At 36.8% G+C, this 23,256-nt stretch overlaps 4 protein-coding genes and 1 pseudogene across 5 annotated transcripts in view; 3 read left to right on the forward strand and 2 right to left on the reverse strand.

Annotated features, from left to right (window-relative positions):
• LOC103317518 (integrin alpha-9) overlaps positions 1 to 9,748 on the forward strand; it is a 98,411-nt gene extending 88,663 nt beyond the window's left edge. The window contains exons 4-10 of the mRNA XM_031930519.2: positions 6,929 to 7,403; positions 7,491 to 7,633; positions 7,716 to 8,135; positions 8,224 to 8,387; positions 8,447 to 8,904; positions 8,986 to 9,284; positions 9,366 to 9,748. Coding sequence (XP_031786379.1) covers positions 6,929 to 7,403; positions 7,491 to 7,633; positions 7,716 to 8,135; positions 8,224 to 8,387; positions 8,447 to 8,904; positions 8,986 to 9,284; positions 9,366 to 9,401 — 1,995 coding nt within the window. The 3' untranslated portion in view covers positions 9,402 to 9,748. The remainder of the gene's footprint in view (positions 1 to 6,928; positions 7,404 to 7,490; positions 7,634 to 7,715; positions 8,136 to 8,223; positions 8,388 to 8,446; positions 8,905 to 8,985; positions 9,285 to 9,365) is intronic.
• Positions 479 to 1,815, forward strand: LOC116417433 (annotated as a pseudogene).
• On the reverse strand, positions 9,746 to 11,944 carry LOC100118226 (breast cancer metastasis-suppressor 1-like protein). Its single transcript, XM_001602199.5, has 3 exons — positions 11,786 to 11,944; positions 11,233 to 11,453; positions 9,746 to 11,157 (listed from the first exon to the last, which is right to left on the reverse strand). Exons 2-3 carry the CDS (start codon positions 11,451 to 11,453, stop codon positions 10,683 to 10,685), a joined length of 696 nt encoding a protein of 231 aa, XP_001602249.2. The 5' UTR covers positions 11,786 to 11,944; the 3' UTR covers positions 9,746 to 10,682.
• Positions 11,945 to 12,093: 149 nt separating this feature from the next.
• LOC100118196 (collagen alpha-1(I) chain) lies at positions 12,094 to 16,893 on the reverse strand. Of its 2 annotated transcripts, none has more exons than XR_004344869.1 (7): positions 16,365 to 16,869; positions 15,648 to 16,125; positions 15,339 to 15,574; positions 15,033 to 15,258; positions 14,305 to 14,570; positions 13,801 to 13,885; positions 12,094 to 13,164 (listed from the first exon to the last, which is right to left on the reverse strand). XR_004344869.1 is itself a non-coding variant. In XM_016989141.3 (7 exons), the coding sequence occupies exons 2-7, from the start codon at positions 16,389 to 16,391 to the stop codon at positions 12,946 to 12,948; spliced, it is 1,452 nt and encodes a 483-aa protein (XP_016844630.1). In that variant the 5' UTR covers positions 16,392 to 16,568; positions 16,643 to 16,893; the 3' UTR covers positions 12,094 to 12,945. The 2 variants fall into 2 exon arrangements, 1 of the variants encoding a protein (XP_016844630.1); XM_016989141.3 differs by lacking the exon at positions 13,801 to 13,885 and having other exon boundaries at positions 16,365 to 16,568; positions 16,643 to 16,893.
• Positions 16,894 to 16,948: 55 nt separating this feature from the next.
• On the forward strand, positions 16,949 to 20,898 carry LOC100118162 (lymphocyte-specific helicase-like). The gene is made up of 7 exons (XM_031930524.2): positions 16,949 to 17,321; positions 17,584 to 17,960; positions 18,043 to 18,638; positions 18,712 to 19,328; positions 19,422 to 19,816; positions 19,890 to 20,142; positions 20,214 to 20,898. Exons 1-7 carry the CDS (start codon positions 17,207 to 17,209, stop codon positions 20,294 to 20,296), a joined length of 2,436 nt encoding a protein of 811 aa, XP_031786384.1. The 5' UTR covers positions 16,949 to 17,206; the 3' UTR covers positions 20,297 to 20,898.
• Positions 20,899 to 23,256: the final 2,358 nt, after the last annotated feature.

Here is a 23,256-nt window from a genome sequence, read left to right on the forward strand (position 1 = left end):
TCCGCCGCCTTATCCGAAGTGACCGGAAGGGCGCGCTGACGCAAGCCATGAAAAGAAATATGGTGCTACTCTATTAATTAACATTAATTTTTGAGCGTACTTTCGGCCGGGGATAAAGAAAAATAGTAGACAGCCCTTGGAAATTTAACTTTCTGGCCCTGTGTCATTATGTACTATTTCTCAACGAGGACATGAAAGGGCCCTTTTTTATGCATGAAAGTAGCGTAGGTTATCGTGCATTTCCAGTCGTGCACAATGTATTCAAATATTCGCACCCCTGTACATGAATTGATTTTAAAAGTAGAACTTGCCTTTTAAGATCTTAAACTTTATTTTCCGAAGAGTACATCGCAGATATTGTAATTAATTTTTCGATTCTGTTTGCAGAGAGGTATTTAAGGCCCGACATAAAAAAGATTTAAATATTCCTGTAGCCTTAAAAAGGATACCGCTGAACAGCGAGTTCGAAGGGGTAAGTTGAAAATCGTTATGACACGATATACTACATATTCCAGTGACAGCATATCGTGAACTGACGATACTAAAATACACAAATTATGAAAACATTGTGCGTCTGGTCAAGGTGGTCAGGTCGCCTCCCATGTCGGGAAAAAACACCCCTAAAAGTTTAAGGCCATGTTTTTACATGGCCCTAGAGTTTTGTGAGTATGACTTGGCTAGCTTGCTGGGCGCACGACACATCCGATTTCATATTGGTGAAATTAAAAAACTTATTTATTCGGTGATCGATGGGTTATATTATTTACATATCAATAAGGTAATACACTTTCTTCATAATACACTGATATGCACTTTATTAAGTAACAAATAAAAGCAAAGCTAAATTTCAATGTATTCCTTACAGATAATGCATCGAGACTTAAAGCCGGCCAATGTTCTAATAACAAAGACAGGAGTTCTGAAGATCGCTGACTTCGGATTATCCAGAGCCTTTAAAGAAAACAGCAACGGTGAGCAAAACCGATACACAAATAGAGTGGTGAATGAAACTATGGCCCCTCTATTGATATGTGGGGGGCTGGTTCGTAGCCGAAATGTGGACGAGGTAAATCACCATTTGTTTTATCTTATATTATAATGAATATTTCATTGAAGATTGAGACTTATTAATGATGCTTAATTTCGCAGGACCCCTATTCTACAGGGTAATTCGGAACAAGGACAGCTCCATCAAATCTGCTACCTTTGTGGTTCAATAACTTCTGAAGCTTGGGTTGGTGTTGACCCAAGAATCACAGGCGACGGGTAAGACGGGTTTTTGTATAAACATCAAGATTATCATCCCAAAATATTGTAAAATTATGTTGCTATATCAATGGTTATAACTTATATTGCAGCACAGTATGCATTACTTGCTTGTGTCTATCATTCCTAAAAAAAGCATACAATGTAATTTTTGTAACTTTAATTGATTTTTTATTTTTTTGTTACAGCTTATGGATTGCTTAAAACCGTTTGTGACGAATAGGTACGCCTGCGATTTATTAGATAAGTTACTGGTTCTCGACTCGAAAGCGCGTATTGATGCAAACCAGGCTCTCGACCATAATTTCTTTTGGACAGGGGAAGAGCCACGCGACTTGAAACCACTGATATCCAGGTTCAGTGGAAAATCGTACTCGTCGTTGAACCCATCGGAGCGCCGTAATATGCTTCTAAAAGCGCACACGTATCTTAAGCATACGTTGTATACGTAGCTAATAAATTTAATTAATATTTATCACACTGTACTTGTTGCTAAAAACATTTAATAAATATTTTTCAGAAATGTCTGTCATTAGGTCTGAGGGGGCATGTTAAAGGTACATTTTAAGTCCGGATAGAGTAAAGAAGACGGTCCAGATCTTTCACAAAGCTGTGGCAAGTGACTAAAAACACTTATTTATATAGTACAATGTCATGAATTTTGGTCAGTGATTTTGTATATTATATATATGATATTTCTCAGTAGAAATAGTGTATAGTGTAAATATTATCAGTAGATATTTTTTGTTTTTTAATTTACGTGAAAAGAAAAAATTTTTATTGGACGAATATTTTGTTGTTTTTTTTTTGTAGGATTTAACCCAGGCTGGACCCCTTAAGTCACACATATCATAATGTACTATTGTGCAACGAGTGCGATAAGTTGCCAATTATGCACTTGGGCGGGTTGGCGCACGAGCGGAGCGAGTTTTGTTTTAAACAGTTCTTGTCAACACGAAATTATAGAAACTTATAATTCAATCAAAGATATAGTAATAAATAATCATATTAATTAAATATGGAATGAGACTTTAAATTCAAATATTTAAAGTACTAAATTAATGAAATTTGTATTTTTCAGAACTATATATTACAAATCAATTCTCCACGAGACCAAAGAATGTTTTGCTCCAACCAGAAGAAAACGTTGCATATGCATACATACAAGAATTTAAAAGTGCAGTATGCAAAATCACCGATTAAGGTAGTTCGCCGGAATATTTATTTTCTTAGGATATCGCTCAAACTTTGTTTACCTATTAAATTAAGTGTCCTCTACAGCGTGGTATTTTTTACCCCCCCCCCCCCCCCCCAAGCGACACTATTTTTAGAGTTATCGAAGCTTGAAATTTTGTTTAGTTGAATTGCGAAGCGATTTTTTTCAGAATAATTTTAAAAAACTAGCTTATGGCGTAAAATAGCAATACAAATCATAGAGAAAAAGTTGGATAGGGCAAACGAGGCTTTTTTTAAATACAACAATTCAAAGTTTTCACCCCATGCTATCAGTATATGTATATAGGTGCGCAGTGTTTCTCCGTCTTACAATTTTTAAGAGTATTTTATACCCTAAACAATTTATATCATCATGCTAATGTTATGAATTGATACTATGAATTGTAAGGTTTTGACATTAGATAACGCTGTATAATATCTTAGAAAAGGAATTAAAAAAACCCTAATTGAGCACCACTGCAGCCGGTGAACTACCTTAAAATTAATAATTATTTTTATCTAAATAAATTATAAATATATTTTGAAACTGATACGTTTAGAGTGAATTTTTTGTTACAATCGGATTCAGGAACATTACTGAATATCCAATATCCATTTTTCATATCCACCAAATTCAAATACTTTGCTGAATTTTCAGTTACATGATGTATGAATATTCAGTCACGTGTAGTTGAATTTTTCAGATACGTTACTGGAAAAAACTTCAAATACATGTGTCTGAATTTTCAACCAGCTATTTCTAACAGTGTGCATCTCGTATAATTAATATACATTCCGATCTTAGCCAAAATGCAGAGAAATTGTTAGAATGAGATAAATCTTGTATAATTAATATACACCTTGATCTTATCAAGAAAGCCGGGAAGTTGATCAGATGAGTACATCCGTAGAAGTTCATAGACACTTCGATCTTCGCCCGAAACCCAAGAAGCTGATCCAATGAAATGCATCTTAAATAATTAATATGCACTCCGATCTTAGCCAAAATGCCGAGAAGCTGATAAGATGGGAAGCATCTCGTGCAAGATAATATACACTCCGATCTTAGCCAGAATGCCGAGAAGCTGGTCAGAAGAGCCAAGGGGCAAAGCCCGAAGGATCTCTTAGTATAAATTGTTAGAGTGTCATTATTGTGCATGTTAGAACCCTTGCTTCCATTCATGAATAAGCCAAGTAAAGAAGGACTCCGCCACTCTCAGCGGTCCGTCAAGACGGAGATGCTGAGCAGCCGAGGCGAGTTCCTGGTCGTCACCCGACGATCCTTTTGTTAACGTAGTATAGCTTTGCGCGTCGGTCCCTAAGCTCGGTGGGACACATTTTGCCCGATTTCGTGATAGCAAAGCCTCAACGTTACAAGCTATGAAGGGGCGTGGTAGCGCCCCGATGGCGAGTATAAGTTTTATATACTGTGCCTTCGGGAGCGCGCCGCGACCAATTATACTTTGAATTTGCTAAATAACCTATTTACGTTTTACGAATTCCGTATATATTTTATCGATCTCCTGTTCATGTTTATGTATGAGTATACAATTTCTAAGATTTTCATATAGTCTAGGCGCTGAGCACTTTTCGTCGGACTTGAATGGCCAGTAGATCACCAAGGTATTTTCTATGTATTTTTGCCTCCTGAACACGAATTTCGAGGGTGGAATGCCCAAAAGTGGTCAGGTAATTTGTTATTAACAAATTAATTGCTAATATTCAACAAAATTGTTATTTCAACCAAGAAAACATTTTTTTAGATTCTTTTCATGATTCTAAATCGAAAATGTTCTCGTGAGATTTTCTGAAAAAAGCTTTGTTTTTTAATTAAAAAATTGATCAAGTTTGATAAAATTGAGAAAAAAAAATCGCAATTTTGACCGGATTTTAGTACTCTTTTACTCGAAAACAAAGCCTTTTTCAAAAAATGTTATAAGAACATTTTCGATTTAGAATCATATAAGGAATCTAAAAAACTGTTTTTGGGTTAAAGTTTTTGCGATATAACATAATTTTGTTAAATATTAACAATTCATTTATTAATAAGAAATTACCTGACCATTTTTCGGCAGTCCACCCTCGAAATTCGTGTTCAGGAGGCAAAAATACATAGAAAAAACCTTGGTGATCTACGGGCCATTCAAGTCCGACGAAAAGTGGTCAGCGCCTAGACTAATAAGATCTTTCTAATTACCATATTATTTTTTTAAGAAAATTGCTTGTTTGTAAAATAATTAAGTTTAAAAATTAATTTTGCGAAAAAAATTAATTTTTTGCCTCTTCGATTCTCGTTTTGCTTCCTCCCTAAGAAAGCCTTGTAATAGTAATTTCTGGCGTTTGTGTAAAAACATGTGGGAAGTGTGTTTTGATGCATTATTAATCGAAAAATGTTGTTTATGAAAAATGTCTGTACAGATGTATGTGTGTGTGTGTGTGTCTCTGCGTTCGTATGTGTGTGCGTGCGTATGTAGTATTCTGTATCTCAGCTTCTACTCAGTGGATTTTAACCCTCGATGTCTCATTTTCTTTGTTTTTACTAGAACATAGTGGGAAAAAGTCTGATTTTACATTTTGTGTACACGTTTTTTTATAGTGATTTTTTAGTTTTGATATTTCAGTTTTATCTAATAAAGTTATTGGAAAAGTTAATAAAAGTAAATTGCTTAGTAGGTAACTGAAAGAGAATAAAATTATCCATCTTTTTACTGCGGAAAATTTATATTATCGTTTGTCGGTCTTTTATTATACACCATAAAGCGCAATTTCTTAAAATTGTTTTAACTCGAAAACTAAATTTTGAATCCTAAAAAAATCATGATTATTTTTAAATTATTACGACTATATTCCACTAAAATTTTTTAAGTTATATCATGGAATAGATCCTGAGGAAAACATCAACAACTGAAAAAAGTCGTTTTTCTACGTGACGTGGTAACTGGAGTAAAAAGGCATTAATCAAGTTCAAATTTTGGATTTAGTTAGCATTATATAGCATCTTGATCCCTTTCTTCGGGTTGTTTATGATATCAGTTAGTTTTAAAGATATTAAGCTTCAAAATTTTGTTTCTCACCCTGTAACCTTGCATAATTGAAAACTGCATCGCTTATATGGGGAATTTTACGGGAAAGATGCCATTTTCTGATTGGAGAAACCGAAAAAAACAAATGCTGGGGCACGTCCCCACAACTTTTTATTTCTTTTGTACATGTTTAGAACCACGCAAAAGCACGTTCCAACATTGAAAAAGTGCCTTGTGACCCTTCGAATTCGTCATGCATTTTTTGTTTGTGCCCTTATTCTTTAGGTACATACTCTTGAACAATGGCTATTTTTTGACGAATTTGAAGGGCCTAGAAAACAGTGTCACGTGGCACTTTTTCGATGTTGGATCGTGGTTTTGCATGGTTCTAAACATGTACAATAAGAAAAAAAAAGTTTTCCATTTTTCCCATAGAATTCCCATATCTCTAGCGTCTAGATTTAATTATATGTGTGTGTGTGTGAGTATGTGTGTGTGTGTGTGTGTGTGTGTGATTGATTCAAAATAATTTTATTCATCAAAAAAAAAAAAAAAAAACTTGATATAATCATATATGAAGTAAAAACAATTCTGATATTAAGCAATATATGATGTTGAAGGAAGCTACGTGTGAATTATCTCTTTCTCGTTTATCGAAAACGAATGGAAAATTGAGGATAATAAAAGTGTCAATAAAAGAAATTTTACAAGGTTTTCGAAGTTTTAAAAAATTTTTATCATTATAATTTACAAAATTTTGACTATATCCGAGCAGCAGGAGGAAAAACCTTCAACTCGCTGCAGTGAGGGGAAAAACTTTGCACTCTAGGGAGGAAACACTTTTCACCGTCTGCTATGAAAAACTCGATTTCCCATTCGTTTTTCATGCACGGAAATAGTATATTACGATACGTGTGACCTAAGTAGCCGATTACTGCACGGCATGTATTAGCACCTGAGCGCAGCAAGGGTGATAAAACGCCGTGCACTAATGGGCTGCTTAGTTCACAAGTATCGCGTACAAGTTTATAGCACAGCTGCTTAAATCCGCCAAGTCACGCCTATCCCTGATCTGAGCAGTCCATTATGGTACCGTGACGTTAGCTATTTACACGGTGCAATAAACGCGGATTTAAGCCACACTGTGCTATAGAGGGCCTTTTTCATACACGAATTGTAAAACATACTTTCCCTGGGTATTAAAGTAGTTAATTTAATTTTCAATCCGGTCATTTTCATAAAATGAATTTGCGGTATTACGCGTATACAATATAGGATTCAATTTCAATGCTTTTTTTGTCCCTTGAAATAAAAATTGTAAAATGAGTTGTTTTAAGTTATAGCATAAATGGATGTATGCTTAATTTCTATTTTTATCTTAAATAATAGCGACTAAAACGATATAGCTATACAATACTTTTCAGGGAGCCAACGGCAGGACGAGTTTCTCGGTGCAGCGGATCACGGGAGAACTCGAGGAGTCAGGCGCTCGGTTCGGCAGCGCGCTCAGCTGTCTCGGCGACCTGGATTACGACGGTTACGCCGACCTGGCCGTGTCAGCGCCTTACGAGGACGACCATCGTGGTGCCATCTACATCTTCCAGGGTCGCGCCGAGGGCATAGCCGAGCGATACTCGCAGAGGATTCGCGCTGCCGAGCTTAGTCCGAGACTTCAGGGTTTCGGTCAGGCGATCGCCCGGGACCTCCAGGGCAACCTAGCCGTCGGTGCCTACCTATCGGGACACGCCGTCCTCCTTGCCAGCAGACCTGTCCTCGTAATGAGCCTAGAGGTTCGAGTCTCTGAGAACAAGTACAGCCTCTTGACCAACCAGACGAACCTTCCCCTCGAGTTTTGCTCCAGCTACGATGGACTTAACAACAACGCACCCGATGTCATCAGTAATCGATTTAAATTCTCCGTTACATTACACTTAAATTTTACTCTGTAACTCTTCCATTACATTTGTATTTTCTCTGCGTGCGCAGACGCCACGTTCACCGTACAAGTTGACAAGTTCCATCACCGGGCCATCATCTACGAGAAAGTAGCTTTCGGTGACACCTACAGGCTTGTCGGCAGCTTGACCAGGGGTCAAGAGAAGTGCACTTCGATCAAGGCCTATTTCAAAGTAATCCTATATCCTGTCCCTGCAACACAATGATAATCCCTCGGTAAACCTGGTAAATGCTCATGTACGGCTCTCGTTGCAGAAAAATCATCAAAACTTCATCGACCCAATAATGGTGAAAGCTCAGGTCAACCTGACGGATTCGTCCTGTCCGAACTGTCCAGTAATCAGTCCCCAGCTGTCCAAGACCGTCGACGAGCTGAAGTTGGCCTTTCTCCTGGACTGTGGCGAAGACGCCGTCTGCGTTGCGGATTTGCGAGTAGTCAACGTTACGAGTCCAGACCTACCGACTGGACGATTCGTAATCGGCTCAAAACCGAGCGTCAACCTGAGCCTCGCGATCGAAAACAACGGAGAACCCGCGTACAGGGCCCAAGCGCACGTGTACGTCCCGCAGCCCATAGGATTGGCCAGAATACCGCCGGAGTGCAATGAACAGGCTCAGATAATAAATAGAACGCTCGAGCTCATCTGCAACGTGGGCAATCCGCTTCGAGACAACGCAAGTATTTTGGCCTGGTCTAATTGCATTGCGATATAAGCAGATAATTGTAGTTTGTTTTAGTTATCGATTATATTATTTCACGCAGTATACGCTCCTTCTTGAGCTGGACATGAGCGCGATCGTCTACGAGGATGAAACTCAAGAGATCCAAGTGGTGCTGACCAGTCAAAGCCAGGACAAACACTTTTTCGACAATATCCAAACATTCCTCATCAGTTACGACGTGGAGGCCGACGTCGCGATCGTTGGGTATAAATGCACGAGTATGCGTAGAAATTACAATTATTTATCGGAATTTTTATTTTCAGAAAATCCTACGAAGATTCGTACGCTCTGTTCGAGCGAGATGTAACGGAAAAAAACTATTCGAAGCATTCGTTCGATCACGTTTACGAAATTCAAAAGTTCGGCGCTACTCCAATCGAAGAGGCTCGTCTCACCCTAAATGTGCCGACGCATTGGAACGATAGCGAAATCGCGAGAATTCGCCACGTGCAGGGATACATGGAAGGGCGGAAGTTGGGTTGCAAAAATGTTGGCAAAGAAGAGTCGGATTCGGTTCTGATACTCCCGTTGAACAGAACGTTGTTTGGCGAAGGAAACAATTCTGTAACGGTCACTTCCGAGGCTCGAGCGTTTTACGTCAATTGCACCAACCAAGACGTAGCCTGTCAGACGTTCCTCTGCATACTGGGTCCCTTTGTCAAAAAAAACTCGGTGGCCAAAGTGACCGTGTCGATGGATCTTGAACTGTCGAATAACACTAGTAAGTATGACGACCTTATTAGTTTTATGAAAAATATATTAGGATGTTTGCTAACTACTCGATAAAATCGTGTTTTTACAGTCGAGGAAATGAAAGGTAAAGACGTTTTGTTGTTCGTCAGCGAAGCATTCGTAAAAATAACGCAACCAAACATAACGTTGGAATCGGACAATAAGAAGCCGAATTTCAAACAGATTTCCACGATATTTTTCCGTCTGCGTCAAGCCAAAGAAGCTGCCATTGTGCCGTTATGGATCATCGTTTTATCAGTATTATTAGGGATAGTTCTTACGACAATTTTAACTGCATTACTCGTGAAATTCGGGTTCTTTAACAGAAGAATAAAAGATGATTTGGACGCTCTTAAATCAACAGACGAGGTAATTGTATAGTCATTGTTTTCAACCAGTAGTATATATTGTGTACACATGTCGAGATAATGCTTTGATATTTTTGTGTAGGTAAACCGTCAAAGTGAAGGCATTGAAAAATTTTAAAATACCGCAAGATCAAATGCGTTTCACCGAATACTATTGCGTTTCAAGTTTCATCATGATATATTACGATAAAATAATATATGCGTACTAAATGTACAAAAACTTGTTGTTTATGCACCCTTAAATTTTGTACATACTTAGATACTAATGAAGCGAGTTGAAATAAAGAATTGAATTATGGTATCGAAAGAGATATAACACATCCTGGTTGAGACTGAATGATAAATCAGCTAATTCGTATCAAAGCAAGGAATTTTGATATGGACCGCATCATTCATCTCTAGTATGGCATGCATAAGTATGTACAATGGCATTTATATTTTATTAAATAAACAATCTCATTATTATCGATGTAGATTTTTATTACACTATTCCAAATTTATAGAAATTTCTACAAAATACATCTTACATATTAGGTATTTACAGAGTGTAGGGATTAATTATATTTTTATAAACATATTACTACCTATAAAATATTAGACAACCTTCAGACAAACTTTCCAGAATAAAAAATTTGAATCTTATTCATGAAACAATCGATCAATTTTAATATTAACAATGCCGCTTTACTTAAGATTGTATATTCTTTATGATAATAATAATAATAGTAATTATATTAGAAACTTATATCAAAATTTGTAACTTATTAATTTTTTTTTTATTTGAATTGTGAGTCATATGATAGCTTGTTATATATATACAATTTTTTTTTAAGTTTTACACATTTTATACAAGTATGAATGGAAACATTCCTTTACTTAGTATCAATGAATTTTCAGTCACACCCTTATGTTTAAGATACACTACAATCTTTAAAGTATTTCTAATATGTAAAAATTATAGCTCTCACTCTGATAATTTATTTTATTAATTTGCAAAGATAATGAATGAAAGAATAAGACCTAGTGTGAGCGCATTTTTATAATTCTAAATAGTAATCTTATATTATCACGAAGCTCAGTCTGTTATCCTTACAAATATAAAGTAAATTATCATTTTATTCATATCTTATATTACAGTATTATACATGTTTCATTTATGTACAGTTATCAAAAAAACTCGTTCTATAATTATAATCGACGTATTTTTTTTTCTAAGACAAAATCAATCATAATTTAATAAGTATAATTTATAAAAATTATTACAATTTTAAGTACAATTTTGTATGGTCTACTGTTTTCATTATGTGGTTTTAATATGATATAATAGTTTAAAATAACAGGACTTGATATTGCATATATTAAATTGTAGACCTTCAAAACATGCAAGTGACTAACCTTTTTAAATAATTTCAGTTTTAAATGTTGTCAAACTTTTTTTAATGAGGGCCCAATCTTCTAATATTTCTGCATCATTCAGCATGTAAACGATGTATGGTCCAGTAACAGATACTGCTCTTTTTCTTTGAGATCGACTTTTTCTTCTTCGACCATTGGAGTAGAGCCACAAATCAGTGTGAATATCGCTACTGTTTCTATCTTCTTCCAGTCTATGTATCTTTTCTTGAAGATCACTGTGAATATCATCATATAAAAGTCCTTTTTCGCTTGCTAAATTTTGAGCAGCTGCTAACTCTTCAGATGAGTATAAATGCTGAATATTTTTTAAACGAAAATCTTTTAAAACTTTAGCTACTTGTTCCTTAGTTTTCATAGTATCTCTTAAACGCTCTACATGTTTTAAATATTCCTCTGACGTTTCTCCTCTTATTTCAATCAAATTTTTGTCTACTTGGGCCATTTTTTCTTCGTATATCCTGTAAATTGATTGAATAAAATTAAATAAATCAATTATTCAAAGGACTATAAACATTTTATTGAGTTATACATACTTTTCCCTCAAGTGATTAAACTGTTTTTCTAAATCATCAAGGTTGTGTAAGCATTCAACTCTTCGCTTCTCACACTCATCTTCATCCATTTCAGAGGAGTCATCACTATCACTGTGTTCTTCACTACTTTCCGATGATGAAGAAGTGGCATTACTGTCATTGCTAACGTGTGACATTTCATCACCTTCTGCTTCAGATTCATCTTTCATACTATTAGGCATCTGAAAAAATATTGAAAAAACATGATTTTTCTCATAAAAGCAGTATTTTCCGTAACGTTGCGTATCGGGTTAACCTCAAATTACAATCATCGTGTTATATTGCATCAAAATAATAAAAAATACATAAAAATACCTCTTTAAACAATACAAGCAGTAAACATATATTATAATAAGTGTCTTCAAAATATCTAAGGTTTAATTGAATATGGTTTTTTGTGTACTTTTCAAGAAATAAATATTGTTGGCGCCAAAAGTTTGTAGTCCTTATTGTATTCGTCAATAAAAGAATTAAATAAAGATTGCAACTAGATGAATATTTTACTCAAACTTACCGTTACTTCAATAGGAAGTTTTATCTACAAGAATAAGAATAATAAACCAAAAAGCCAGCCAGAAATAAATAATCAAAGAATTAGAAAACTAAAACGCAGACAACGATCGACATTTGGTTAGGTTATGATGCTAACTCTGAAGTTAGCACCTATGACGTTACCATATTATGACATATATATTACGCTGTACGCGCTTCGATATATATCGCCGCGATTTCGCGAGTAAATTTTAAATTATTGTTGATTATAAAAATAAAATCATTAAAAAAAATTGCAATTGACATGAGTGAAAAATTGAAAACATTTTCTAAGGATAATAGATTTATTTTGACAGATTCAACGTTTTCTATATAAGTATATGAATACATTACCTCTGGTATTAGTATACAAATATCTCTGTGCTCTATATAAAATCATTTGTATAGAATTAGCCAAGCCAATATGCTCTGCAGTAAAATACTCATAAAAATATACATATAGATACATCGCTTTATAAAATAATTTAAGTGTGATGGTGTCTACTTAGACTCGAATATAACATAATGAAGGGAAGCCTTCTTTAGAGTCATTAAGACTTTGTACATAATGTAATTTATATATAACAATTTCTTTGCTGTATAAACAACAACTGCAACCTTTAAACGAGATGAATGTAAGGCCTAAGATTGTACTTTTTACAAGCTGTATAGTAGCTTCGTTTTACAATAAAAAAGCAGATCTAAGTTTTTATTTCGTTGAGGTCTTTTGCGAGAAAAAAGCGGAAGTTTCGCTCGGATTTTTGATTACCCATATAGAACAATTATAGAAGACTACATTCGTTGCCTATAAATATACGCAGCGTTCAGTTCGGTTTTTTTTAAATGCATAGCTTTCAAAATTATCAAACGATTAGCGGCTTTTAGTAAAGCAAGGCAAATGCAGAGCGCGCGAATTCTTATCTTATTTTTGCTAATGTTATTGTGCGATAAAAAAATCTTACTGGAAATTTTCAAGGAAAATAAGGAAACTCTTTCGCTGCGATCAAATAGGTCTACGGTTCGAATGCTTTCCAATTGTGTAATTATACCTAAGTGCGATTAGAGAGAGAGAGAGAGAGAGAGAGATTCGTTACAACATAATGTAGTAGTATTTATAGGTAAAATAAAACTATAAAGCAAAGTTTAGTCTTCGCCGTCGGAGAGGCCAAGGCCCTTGGAAATTTCGGCAGCGGTGAGCCTACCGCCGCCCGGAGCCGGCGGACTTGGTGGCCGCGGGGCTGGGTGCGACGGCGGCGCGTCTTCGTAGCCGTGTCTGCTGCCGTAGCTCGATGGAGGCGGTGCTGGAGGTGATGTGGCGTAGTGACCACTGTTGTCGTCGTCGTCATACCGCGGTTTGTGCGACTGTGGGATAATCAGATCGATTGTTTTCTTATATTTTCTCCGTTCAGACTTCTTGTTAGTTGCAGCAGAAAATTATCTTTTTCTTTTTCATATTGAGAATAGACAGTTTACATTGATTCGCTGCTCTTATGTCGAATAAATAAAACACATAAATCCAAATCATCAGCGTAGAAGCAAAAGCTTTTATTTTTTTATCATCAAAAGCTCGCGGTGTTTAGGTAATTAAGGCAGTCCTTGAATATGAAGAGCCAGTAAGTCAGTCACGCGATTCCTTCATTGTGTATTAGCTTTATTGATTTTACATGAGCGTCGACGAGAAGCAATGCTAGGAAAACTCGCATAAGCCCATTGTATGTATTCAAAACCCTTGTTATTATATACGCGATCATTCGTCAAATCGTTGGCTCTGAATGTAAACAAAGATTGGACTCCAGATATATACATCGAACGTTCAAACGAAAGTATGGTTCTGTTAGATATGCATACTCTTATTTACTTATACAGACATTTTTCCGAGTTTTATTGCGACTTAGTCCGCAGATTTTAACAATGCCTTTTTTAATGGTTAGTTACAATGCTATTAAGTTATTGCAAGCAATTAAACGTATTCAAATTGTAATTTGTAAGTTTATATACCTTTGATTTTTGGAGCAAAATGTAGACTGTTTATTTTCAATACTTGGCTTTGACTGAGCCAAATCCTCCCTTTTTACTTATTATCCTTAAGCGAAACAAATAATCTTATGATAACACTGTGTAACTTTAAACGAGAATGAAAGAAAAGGAAATCGTGTCTATGAAATAAAGTAAGGAAATAGTGTATGTATTATGTTAAGGAAAAGAAAATATATTAAAACTCATACCTTTTATTGCACATTAAAAAAAAAATAAATAAATAAAAATAAATGCAAGTCGCAGTCAGTGAAAAGGTCCATAAATAAATAAATATGCGTGTATACAATTAAATAACGTTCCAGTAGTAAAAGTTTAAGTACAGATAGATAAAAGCAGTGCATTGAGAAGAAAGTTATTGCAAGCCATTCCAGCGTAAGAAGAAGGTTGAAATCACGCTTTTCTCGGTGTTAGAGTGAGCTTACGCTCCAAACTCTTTTTAACTGACTTCTGGACCTTGAGACTTACATGTTTGGACAGACCGTCTAGAGCTGATTTAAAGAGCGCACCGCCTAGACCGCTAAGTAAATCGTTGCTGCCGCCACCATTTCCTTGCGGACCTTGAGGTTGATAGCCTCCATAGCCGCCGCTTGGTTGATACTGAGGCTGCTGTTGGTGACCCGCACCACCGCCTCCGAGTACTCCGCCAAGAATCGAGCCTAGCCCTCCTAGCCCCGCGAGCGGATCCGATTGTGGTTGTTGTTGATAGCTTGGCTGAGGACCGCCCGCACCACCTAAATTAATTAAATTTATTTATAATTAATTACAAAAATAAAAGATTATTCAAATTTAAATTACGATTCCTAGCTGTAATAATGATCACACATAGAACATGAAGCTCAAATTGAGTCATAGTGACGATTTCTTCACTAAGACTTTGACCTTCACAATAATTACAGATTCCATCTAGTGATGTCATGAAAGTGTTTCCTTAACTCAGCAATTTTCAATTTACTAGTTCTCTACTTTAATAAGCTACTATTCTTAGACTTGTGATAGTATAATAGTTAAATGAAATGGTTGTATGTAATTTAGATATAAAAAAATATTTTGTTTAATAAAGTTTGAATAAATATCTTAAATGAAGTGAAACATTTTTAATTAAACTTTCAGAATGACAGCATTACATTGATAAGATGAGCAAATTGTTGAGGAGGAATTTTGAGAATCTCTATCTGTTTATTAATATGGCTTACCTAAAGCTCCCAAAATAGATCCCAACATTCCACTACTTGAATCTTGAGGTGGATAGCCTTGTTGTGCATGTGCGTTTCTATCTCCCTGGAAAGCATTAGATGCTAAGCTACTTGCCAGAGCTGCTCCCAATGCTCCTAGCCCACCAAAACCACTTTCATTTTCTGAAGCTTCGCTTTTTTCATGGTTGACTTCGCCACCTGCCTCTTGTTGCTTCTTTTTATTTTTCTGATAATTAAACAATAGTAAATTAAATAAAAACAAATTAGGTTTTCATAGAATAATAAATACTCATATTTGCTGCTTACATTGTATGCGTGCATGGCTGCTGCCACTCCTCCTGCCGCAACAAGTCCTCCTACTGCCAATCCAACTTTGTCCAAGCAGCCACCAAAGGCATCTTCTTCTTCAGCCTTTTGAGCTCCTGGTTGATATCCATATGCCCGTGGTGGATTATTTCTAAAGTCATCATTAGTTGGTGGAGGTCCATACTTTTCTTGTGGAAAACCTTGTGGATTGAGAGTTGGGTAAAGACCACCTGGTGCTGCAGTGACATAATAATTGATTATTAAAAGAAAAGCATAATTTGCATACTTAAGTAAATGAGAAATACTTACGAGGAGGTCCAACATCAACAGGAGGTACATCAGGTACTGGTGCGGAAGGCCTAGGACCAATAGGAATAGTCTCGTAAAAGATGGACGAAATATCTACTTCTCCATCGATAACCAGGTGTGTGATCTTATTGTAAGGCAGCCTATGAGCAAACTCCGTAAAGTGTCTACCATTAACAGCAATTTTGTAGCAGTGATACTCGCATAATACAATGATTTCAAAGGGTGTGCCAGGCTGAATCCACATTGGACCATCATTTTCCTCCGGACCCCAATTCATAGATTCAATGTGATTTCTCGTGATGAATCCTTCGGTAAAACGAGGTGAAACATGAATGGCAATGTCATCTCTTGGATTCAAATTGGAACCCAACTGATAATTAATGGCAAAGCGTCTCGAGTCCTCTGGAACTTTGCCTTGAATTTTCAACATTTTTCCAGGTGTAACACCTCCTTCCACCTCGCCAACATAAGGCAGTTCCTACACAAAGAAAACATTTTTTAAAGATTGTTGATAGGTATATCATATTTAAAGGGGAAATCAAAATTTTCGTTATAACGGAATAATTATTCGAACCACGTCAACAGACACGTAGTACATCATTGGTATATACACGCATTGTCTTTTGCGCAGAAGAGCGCAATGCGATGATCGAACGCTGTTTTAAAGTAACTATAGTGAAATAGAAACGATTAAAAATGACAATTGCGAATACTTACGGGATTGAGAATAGGCTGGAAAGACATCTTTTTGCTGTTGGCTCTTACTTAAATACTTATATTGGGATTGAATTCGGGGCGCGGGTCGTACGGGCGGCCGAATCGATGACTATACGGCTACTGCTCAGACACCATCGCTGACATTGAAAGTCTATTTACAGAAGCTGACGTTCCCTTTATACTATATTTTGATGTTCTCACTACCTAGAACCAGAAAGAAGACAGAGCAGCGCGACTATAAGGTGAGAAAAATTCTCGATCAGTTTGCCAGCTGGTACCTCTAGTGACACCTATGTTTGATTATCATGAATAATAAACGAAGAAAAACATCAATAATGTGTATCATGATCGCAGATCAATTCAAACACATTGCATATCCCTTTTGAAAAAATGTTATTAATTAAATTCCATTGCAAATAAAGTATAGAGATTTTAGTCGCTCGCAGATTCGTTTTGACTTTTTTACTCTACTGGTAAACGAACAAGAGAACACGATTATACTATATATCTAAAACTCTTTTACAGCTCCTGAATACATAAATATTTTGTTTTTTCTACTCGTAATTGTGATCGAGGTCGATCATAACGAACTCTATCTTACCTACAAGTCTACATAACCGAGCTCTTGAGCGCTGATGCGCCGTTACACATTGGCGGGAATCCTTCGCGGGAAGCATTGTTTCTTTCGAAAGCAAGTCGCAACTTGTCCGTCCGTCCCTTCGCGACGTCTTGCGCGCCGCGCAGCAGTATCTATCTCAGTTGCCGTTAGATACTGCAGAGCCGAGCGAATCTCCCTCGAGTTCGCCGTATCATTTTGAAATCTGCAAACTCCTCGTGATACAATGATGTTCCAGGAGAGGATGGACGTCAAAAACGAGACCAAAGCAGAGGAGAAGGTCAGCCGCGACGTGATGGACCCGTCGGAGGACTCGGGTTTTGAAAGCATCGTCTCCAAAGGTATGTGCGAGCAGTTATCCAAGTATTGAATTTCTTCGCGGAAACAAAGGAGCGCGAGAGATATGTCTCGGAGAAGCGGTTTTTCTCATTTTGCGGCGAATCTCCGTATTGATGCTCGTTATTGCTTTGTCCTACGATTTCATGAATTTACGATTTGCGCGAAGTACTTTTGTCGTTGACGATAGAGATGTATTATAGAACCTATTCGAAGAAAGCGCGAGATTTCATGGAAGAGATCGTAAAAATGTGCAATTTTGTGCAGATCAAGCGAAGAAAGAAAATGAGGGAACGATAGGAGAGGGAATCGACTTCGCAGATACAGCTCGCATAGCTGAGGAGCAGCGATTGAAATTGGAGAGGAAGAGGAGAATGAATGAAGAAGAGCTGGCGAAGAGAAGAGCCGCAGCTGAAGAGTATGAACAAGAGATGAAGGAGAAGCAGTACAAGCGTCTGATGCACTTGCTATCGCAGAGCAAGGTATTGTCCAGCTTTATCATGAAAAAATTTGAGCCAAAGGACAAAGATAAGGATACTAAAGCCCCAAAGAGGACGGGTATAGAAGAAGCCGAATCAGCCGTTCCCAACAAAAGAACTCGCAGGGCACTGAAACAAACTGAGAATACTGATAAAAATAAAGCTGTTAGTATGCACAATTAATGAATTAATTATTTCTGTTTTATCGATTCAAATGATAATTGTATTTATGTTTGTACATTTTCAGAAGTCCAGAAGAGGTAGAAAGAAACTGAATCTAAATATAAAGAAGGCTGAAGCTGAAGAGTTGGCATCCAAGTGCAAGGAAGAACCCAGTGGGGATAAAGAAAACAGCAATCCAATCGATAATTTTGTACAGTCCAAATTGTTTCAAGGAGAATTGCGAGATTATCAGAAAGAAGGGGTCGAGTGGATGAAATCTTTGCAGGAGAATGGGTTGAATGGCATTTTAGCGGATGAAATGGGTCTAGGAAAGACTATTCAAGTTATCGCTTTGTTTGCCTATCTGATTGAGAATCAAATAGCTGGACCATATTTGGTAGTAGTTCCTCTTTCTACTTTGACAAATTGGACTTTGGAATTCGAACGTTTTGCGCCACAACTTCCTGTTGTGGTATATTATGGAAATGGAAAGGAAAGGGCGCCGCTTAGAAATAAAATCAGACAAAGAACTCGCGTTGGTTCTTTTCTTACACATCCAATCGTGCTCACGACGTACGAAACGCCAATCAAAGATGGAAGATTTTTGCAAGAATTTCATTGGAGATACATTGTAGTTGATGAAGCGCAGAGAATAAAAAACTTTAACTGTCAACTGTTCAAGTAATTTGTTTTAATGAATAATTTAATTGTACTTATATTGTAATTATGATTATTCAATTTACATCTTTTGCAGAAAACTGAGATTAGTGGATTCTGTGAACCGTTTGGTGCTAACTGGAACACCTATACACAACAACTTGAGTGAACTTTGGTCACTTTTGCACTTTCTCTTGCCAGATATATTTAATAGCTTGGATATATTTAAAGTGTGGTTTGATGCAAGTGATGTGCAACACGAAGCAGGAAAACAAAAATTTTTGAAACAAGAACAAGAAAGACACGTTTTATCAGCTCTCAAAGAAATATTAGAACCTTTTATGTTGCGACGTTTAAAGGAAGATGTATGTCCCGATGTGCCACCTATGAAGGAAGTCATCGTATACACGCCATTAACAGCAATTCAGTACGATCTTTATTCGTCTATCATCAACAGAGATGTATCCGCTCTCTGGAAAGTTAAACCAGAAGAACCAGTTACAGATATCAATCGCGTGAGACCAAAACGAAAATGTACTCAATCTGTCAGTTTGGATCAACTTTTTAACCGGAATAAAAAAAAAACAGAAGTTAAAACTCAAATGGTGGGAAACAAAGTTGTTAAAACTGAAGATCTTAATAAGTGGAAGGAATGTACAAACGTGACTGAACAGAATGTTGATTATTTGATCAGACTGAGGTTTGGCAATGATGGTGAATATGATCATATGTTCTCACAGCTTTTTTATGAATGTTAAATGTCTCTAATTGTTAATATTTTTAATCAATTTGTATTTTTCTTTTTAGTAATGATGTACCGACATGTAGTCAATCATCCGTACATTATCCATTATCCGTTGAATGATGCTGGAGTACATAAAATAGATGAAAGTCTAGTTAAGATTTCTGGAAAAATGCTTGTACTAGACGCCATGTTAAAAAAATTGCATGCCAACGGAAACAAAGTACTGCTATTTTCTACTATGACAATGGTTTTGGATGTTATAGAAGATTATTTGTCTTTGAGAGATTTTCAATACGTAAGGCTGGATGGAAGGATCAAGCTTGACGAACGTAGTAAGAACATTGAAACATTCCAAAACGATCCGGATGTATTTTTGTTTTTACTTTCCACAAGAGCTGGAGCAGTGGGTTTAAACTTAGCTGCAGCAGACACAGTCATCCTATACGATAGCGATTGGGTATGTCCGCCAAATTAAATTGAAATTTTCATTTTTTATGAAAATGTCAAGTAACTAAAATCTTTTTTTGTAGAATCCTCAATGTGATCTTCAAGCTATGGCACGATGCCATAGAATAGGACAAATAAAACCAGTTGTTGCATATAGATTTTGTACCAAAGGTACTGTTGATCAGTATATAATTAACAGAGCGAATGTGAAAAGAGTTTTAGAAAAAACGGTGATGCCCAGTAAAAATGAATTAGTTAATACAGAGGATGGTCTAACGAGATTGAAAAGACTTTTAGAAAACGAGTGTATGAGAATCTCCGATTCGAAAAACGAAGGTAACGTTATTAACGCTAAAAAGACTTTAAGAATTCAAAACATTTACAAATAAAAACTTTTTTTTTCACAGTGTATACAGATGCTGAACTGAATGCACTTTTAGACAGAAGTGATATGGTCTTAGCGACAAAAGCATCAGATTCAAAGTCGTAAAAAAGTACGTGTATGCGTTATAGTTAATTCTTTTAAATAGTACATTGCGATACGTGTGACTTAAATGGTTCTTTTTTACACGACGCAGTTAGCACCCGAGCGCAGCGAGGGCGCTAAGCGCCGTGTTAAACTAAACCATTTAAGTCAAAAGTATCGTATAAAATTGTATAGGACAGACTGCTAAAATCCGCAAGTCTCGCCTATTCGTGACTAAAGTAGTCCTTATTTGCACCGTGAGGTTAGCGCACGAGCGTAGCGAGTGTGATAAACACGATGCAAAAACGGACTGCTTTAGTCACAGATAGGCGTGACTTAACAGCGGATTTTAGCCACACTGTTCTATAAACTTGATTCTTATACGTTTTTATAAGTTGGGTCGTTTTCGCTTTAGATTATTTAAGTATCGCGAATTTGAGTTAAAATGATAAGTATCACGAACAAGTCTAGTGATTTAAAAATAAAAAGATTTTCCAGAATTTATCCTGTACAAAAAGACGATAAGGATATTTATTAACATAAGTTGCTACTTTGTTTTGTTAATAAGAGATCAATTTCGATAAGAGTTGCCTTGTTATTTTCAATAAACTTTGTCAAAGATCGAATATTTTTGAAAATTTTTGAAATTAGTAAATATTCAAAGTAATCACTCTTCATCTGGAATTCATAATTTTGCACAATTAGTTTTAACCAGATAGTCAAGTTGTTTATTGCGAAGTATAGAAAATCCATTGTTATTAAAATAATTGTAAACAAAAGAAACGAAGATTCAAGGGAAAAATAACGCGTTGGTAGCTAGCTCCATCTATTCATGCCGACGGAGCGCTGAAACTTCACCTTATAGACATGCAAAAAGTTACGTTACGAGTTCATTGAGACGACTAGACCGATGGATACTGTGAATCGATGTATTTTTATAAGAAAATTCGTTACTCCAAATGCATGATCGAAGATCGATACAGAGACATACACCTACACAGCGAAAGTAGTCGCCAGCCTGGCATATTATATCTACCCGGTAATAATGGAAAAAGAAACTCGGATGCATCAAAAACGCAGCGGAATCTCGCAGTGCGTGGTAAATGTAGGTCGATCAGAGCGTCGGCGAGAACACACACGTTGCGTATTAAGGGCTGACGAGAGAGAGGGAGCGTACTAGAATCGTGCGGTGAGCCCGGACAATAAAGTCGTGCGGCGCGTCGACTGCGGGGGGGTGATTCGACTATATAAGGCGACTCGGCCGCGAAATTAAAATGGAAATTCAGAAAAGCCGGGCTTCTTTCTTTTCGAAAAAAAATGAAAGAAACGAGCATAACGATTTTTTTACGACGAGCCGACCGGAACGATCCGATTAAAACGAGCTGCGCATATCTTTAGTAGGCCACGACGGTGTATATATATATATATATATATATATATATATATATATATATATATATATATATATATATATGTATATATTATATATATATATATATATATATATATATATATTATATATATATATATATATATATATATATATATATATATATATATATATATATATATATATATATATATATATATATATATATATATATATATATATTATATATATATATATATATATATATATATATATATATATATATATATATATATATATATATATATATATAGTACAGTGTAGTTTCGCAGAGTGGCAGCGCATCTCTGAGAGAGAGAGAGAGAGCTGCGGCCTTAAAAGCGTCGAGATTTACGCCGCGGAGCGAGCCGGGCGTAAATTAGCTCGGGAGACGTAATTTGCGCTAAACAATCCATAAAGTATCGCGCGTGCCATCATAATGCGAGCCCATGCGCCTCGAGGCCTGCGTGCAAAAGTGTATACATATATATGTACTCTCGGCTCTTCTCTCTATTTCAGAGATTCTTATTCACAGTTGCGTGCAGCGCCTTCGCCTATTAGCATCTTTCTTTATGTACTATATACGTATCCTTCCGCTGTGCGCGCGGTTCTCCCTGCTGCGAGAGAATGCGCAGGATCTCTCCCGATCTAGGGACGAATTGTTTGCGCCGGAGATTTACGAGGCTCCGAGTGTACGCGGCTCCCGAATTCTGCGGGATCGGAATCCCGCAGCTGGGATTTATTAGATAGCAAATTGACTCGTTTGCCGAGGCTGTTAGGCCTGTATAGAGATAAGATTACGAGACTTTATTATCGCGCGCTTCTGTGTGAAAAAAATGTTTAGGTTCGATTGTTTATAAAGCGGATCTCTGGGTAGCAGATATTATGTGCTCCGTTGCTACACTTACTGCATTTTATGATTTCTTATACTCCAAGAATAATAATTAATCGCGTCTTCTCACTGCAGTAGCTTGAAAATTCTTAATTGTCAAAGAAATGTGAAAAAAGTAGTTGTCGCGCGTGCGCGTTTAATTGGCGTAAACCCCCTGCTTCGACAATACCACATCCTCGTCATTCTGATGCTAACGAAACGGAGATGGAAAAAAAATAAATTCTCACGTAACTATAGAGACGCGCGGAGAGATGAAGCGCATCGCGCTCGCATAAAATGTAGTACATGTCAATGCGAAGCCCTATATAGAAATAGAAAAGGACGTATACGACGCGCGTGACAAAAGTCGAATGGCTCGTCATAGTGTGTCCGCGTGTGTTGGTAAACAAAAATCTAGGAGCATAAAAGCCTGAGGAAAAATCCTGATGCGTGGGGTCGACCTGGCTGCATGCGCAGTGGCAGAAAAGCCGCCGAGGATTATAATAATGGCGCGCGCGGCTCTCGGCAGAGTCGTAAAGTACGCGCAGCTATTTAAGTCCACGCGCGAGCGGCTACCTACTATACCTACCCTTGCGAGAACGCGGATATTAGCTCCTTTTTTTCCTGCGGCGGCACGCGTGAAGAAACGAGACAAAGGGTGGGCACAATGCGCTGTGCCGAGGACGGAAGGAAGAGCCGCTCTCG

The sequence above is a fragment of the Nasonia vitripennis genome, chromosome 4, assembly GCF_009193385.2.
Source record: "Nasonia vitripennis strain AsymCx chromosome 4, Nvit_psr_1.1, whole genome shotgun sequence".
Classification (NCBI taxonomy): domain Eukaryota; kingdom Metazoa; phylum Arthropoda; class Insecta; order Hymenoptera; family Pteromalidae; genus Nasonia; species Nasonia vitripennis.

Coding starts and splice junctions, on each gene's coding strand:
- LOC100118226 (XM_001602199.5), bottom strand. CDS start 11,453: ATGCCTAATAGTATGAAAGATGAATCTGAAGCAGAAGGTGATGAAATG. Junction 11,158..11,232: donor TTTAATCACTTGAGGGAAAA/GTATGTATAACT, acceptor ATCAATTTACAG/GATATACGAAGAAAAAATGG.
- LOC100118196 (XM_016989141.3), bottom strand. CDS start 16,391: ATGTCTTTCCAGCCTATTCTCAATCCC. Junction 16,126..16,364: donor TCCAGCCTATTCTCAATCCC/GTAAGTATTCGC, acceptor TTCTTTGTGTAG/GAACTGCCTTATGTTGGCGA. Junction 15,575..15,647: donor TGTTGATGTTGGACCTCCTC/GTAAGTATTTCT, acceptor ATGTCACTGCAG/CACCAGGTGGTCTTTACCCA.
- LOC100118162 (XM_031930524.2), top strand. CDS start 17,207: ATGATGTTCCAGGAGAGGATGGACGTCAAAAACGAGACCAAAGCAGAG. Junction 18,639..18,711: donor TTTAACTGTCAACTGTTCAA/GTAATTTGTTTT, acceptor CATCTTTTGCAG/AAAACTGAGATTAGTGGATT. Junction 19,817..19,889: donor TCCTATACGATAGCGATTGG/GTATGTCCGCCA, acceptor CTTTTTTTGTAG/AATCCTCAATGTGATCTTCA.